This window comes from Rhinopithecus bieti, unplaced genomic scaffold, assembly GCF_001698545.2.
Source record: "Rhinopithecus bieti isolate Rb0 unplaced genomic scaffold, ASM169854v2 scaffold_41082, whole genome shotgun sequence".
NCBI lineage: Eukaryota > Metazoa > Chordata > Mammalia > Primates > Cercopithecidae > Rhinopithecus > Rhinopithecus bieti.
In genome coordinates, this window is record NW_016817890.1 from 472,272 (window position 1) to 475,439 (window position 3,168).

A 3,168-nucleotide genomic window follows, 5' to 3' on the forward strand; every position below is an offset into this window, starting at 1 on the left:
CAAGTGTGATTCACTTTCTCCCACACTCTCTCAAATGACTCTAGAGGAAAGCTAAGTGTACGGGAATCCTGCAAAAATGAACACGTATCTCAAGGGAAAGGGGAACACAAAGTCCAGCAGGGGAGGCTGCCTGGAAGAGACCTAGTTTTCTGACAGCAGTATTTAGAGGAAGTAGGAAGCCCGCAGGAGTGGTCTTAGCTCTTATATGATGTGGTTTTCCTGATAAGCTAACTAGTTCCTGGTGCCCAGAGAAGCTTGACCAAGGTCACACAGCCATAAACGGCACTGGCACAGCTTGGGGGCTGCATCTAACTCTTTGTTCCTGGCGTTGTCTCCTTGGTGCTGGAGGGGGAAGGATGAGAAGCAGGCAATCATAATGCAGTGGGGTTGGGGACACAAGGGGGTCCTTCCAGATTCAAACAGCCTCTCTGTCACAGGGGAAGTCCAGTAGTGGACAGAACAGCAGATAAAATGTCAAGGCCTCAGGGTCAAGCAGAGCAGGGGGCAGTTCTGGCTCCCCCACTGTTTAGCTATGTGGCCTCAACAATGTCACTTCACCTGTCTCAATTCTCTTGCAGGATTGCTGCAGATTCAGAGGAATGGTCTCCAAGTACCCAGCCCATGGCCAGGCTTAGAAAAGTACCATGGTCATTATTACTCCACAATGCCAGGGCAGCCACAGAGGGGTGACAGGACTGATGGCCAAGGGACAAGTAGACTTTCAGTGCCAACAGTCCCAACCTACAGTCACTGGGCACAAGTTCTTGGCAGGACAGGGGCTATCAGGTCAGGCCCATGATGCAATCACAGCTCTCTGTCTGCTACAAGGTGAACCATGACCTTCAGGAAATTGCAAAAACAGTCCATAAAGAAGGAGTATGAAACAAAACCTCAGCGAACGTTTATTTCTCATTATATGGAACTGGTAGCAAAGCCAAAGATTTCTGCACTTGAACACTGGATACCACTCCCCACCCAGCCAGTGCACATTTACAGAGTCATCACATCCCCTCTAGAACCCAAAGCCCCATGCCGGGGCCTCTTCTCTCCTGCACACCTTCTTGCAGGGAGAACTTTCAGGCCTGAGGGGGGTGCCGGTTGCTTCTCCGCGCCTGCACGGGTATGAAATGTGGCACACTGGTCAGGCTCCTCTCCTGCCTTGCACAGCAGCAGCATGGCCCTTGCCTTTCTTCACTGCCCTCCAAACCGGTCAGAGAGGAGGCACAGATTGCGAGAAGGGCAAGAAAAGTCATAATTCACAGTCGTTTGCTACAGAAAGTGACTGGGATCAGTCCTTGGCTGCTTTTGCCTCCAAGCAATCCACTTAAGCCCCAGCAGAGGGGACAGATGAGATACTGGTATGGGGGTGGGAGTCCTCAGAAGGCACCCAGGAGACACTGGCTACAGAAGTGGGGTCTCTGGAGGCCTTCAAGATCTTACAAGAAAATCCACTTGCTGTTGGCAGGTTAGCCTGAGAATCCCAGGGGCAGCTTCAGACATTGTGGGGACTCAGACCCACCCTCTCAGGCTGCAGCTATGGCAGTCAGAGGTTTGGCAATGTAGCCATGGTCACCTGGCCATGGCCCAGGGGCAGGGTCCAAACAAGAACCCTGGTGCCTCCTGCCCCTCCTACTGAGTCATGGTGCCACCTAAGCCATCTAGAAAGGCTCAACTTTTTGGCAAACATCTGCAGCAGAGCCACTGGAGGCAGGAGAGTGAGGTGCTGGCCTCTGCGAGGCAGGTGCAGCTCTGGGAGAACAGAATTCTCCCTCTCCTCCTCCTCTCACATGCTGACTGTGGCTCTAGGTTGGAACCTCAAGCATAAAGAACCAAAGTAAAGAGGATTTATAATCTAATACTCTCTCCTCTTCAGAAGGCAATGTGACCAGCAAAGGCTCAAACTCTCTAGAGATAATCTGCTTTTTTTTTTTATGTACTTGGCCTCTCTCCTGAGGCCTCACACCATCAAGCATGGAGAAAAGGAAAAAAGGGCAAAGGAAGTCAAAAAACTGAACTAGGATTTGGACAACAGCTTCAGCGTGCCCAACAGAACAGGCTTTTAGGGAACTAGACACACAGACCAGCTGTGACCCTGACTTTCACATTGACGGGTGAGTGGCAAGTGGGAGGTAATGAAATCTGGGAATGACAGGGGAGAGAAGGCAAACCTGCCTGGAGTGTCAGTCCCAGAGGCATTTGCCCCTCTCCCTTGGGGGCCAGCCAGGGACTTCCCAGTTAAGGAAGGCCACAACATTTGTGGCATATATGCCCGAGCTTGGCCCGTCTTCTTTCCTGTGCCCTCTGCCTCTGGGGGCAGGAGAAGGAGGAAGGGTGTGGTCCCTTGGGATCTCCTAGTGCTCTTCCAGCTCCCAGGAACAGGGCTGAGATCCCAGAGTCAGTGCAATGAACTGTCCATTCCAATGAGGAAAAGGGAGGGTGTGGCTTGGGGACTGCACATCACACACAAGCCCACTCCAGCGTGGGGAGGGTGGGCATGGGACACAAAAGGGTCTGGGGCTATCTCCAGACAGAGAAGTCCTTGTGGGAAGCTGGTCCGGACCCAGGCCCTGCTCGGGAGTCAGGTCATGTAGCGGGTGATGGCACGGAGGGCGTACAGCAGAGCGGCTTGCATGCGCGCCTCCAGGAGCAGCAAGTTCACGTGGACCTGGGGCACAGAGGACGGCACATTGGCAACTGATGTCACTCCTCACTCCCCCACACCCCTCCCAGACTGCCTCGATCCCTGACCCACTTACCTCACCATTTCCTTTCCTACAGAGCTGCCCTGGCCTCTGCTAAGGCTCTGAGCAGTTTAGTACAAGGACAAGCACATTCACTCCTATCATGACTAAGCTCTGTATTCCTTAAAGCTAAAATGGGCTGGGAGTGGTGGCTCAAGCCTGTAATCCCAGCACTTTGGGAGGCCGAGACGGGTGGATCACGAAGTCAGGAGATCGAGACCATCCTGGCTAACACGGTGAAACCCCGTCTCTACTAAAAAATACAAAAAACTAGCTGGGCGTGGTGGCGGGTGCCTGTAGTCCCAGCTACTCGGGAGGCTGAGGCAGGAGAATGGCCTAAACCTGGGAGGCGGAGCTTGCAGTGAGCTGAGATCCGGCCACTGCACTCCAGCCCGGGCGACAGAGCGAGACTCCGTCTCAAAAAAAA

The 3,168-nt window shown here is 53.3% G+C and overlaps 1 protein-coding gene across 1 annotated transcript in view; it reads right to left on the bottom strand.

Annotated features, from left to right (window-relative positions):
- Window positions 1-877: 877 nt before the first annotated feature.
- Window positions 878-3,168, bottom strand: part of SESN2 (sestrin 2) — a 15,042-nt gene continuing 12,751 nt past the window's right edge. The window contains exon 9 of the mRNA XM_017856464.1: window positions 878-2,665. Coding sequence (XP_017711953.1) covers window positions 2,579-2,665 — 87 coding nt within the window. The 3' untranslated portion in view covers window positions 878-2,578. The remainder of the gene's footprint in view (window positions 2,666-3,168) is intronic.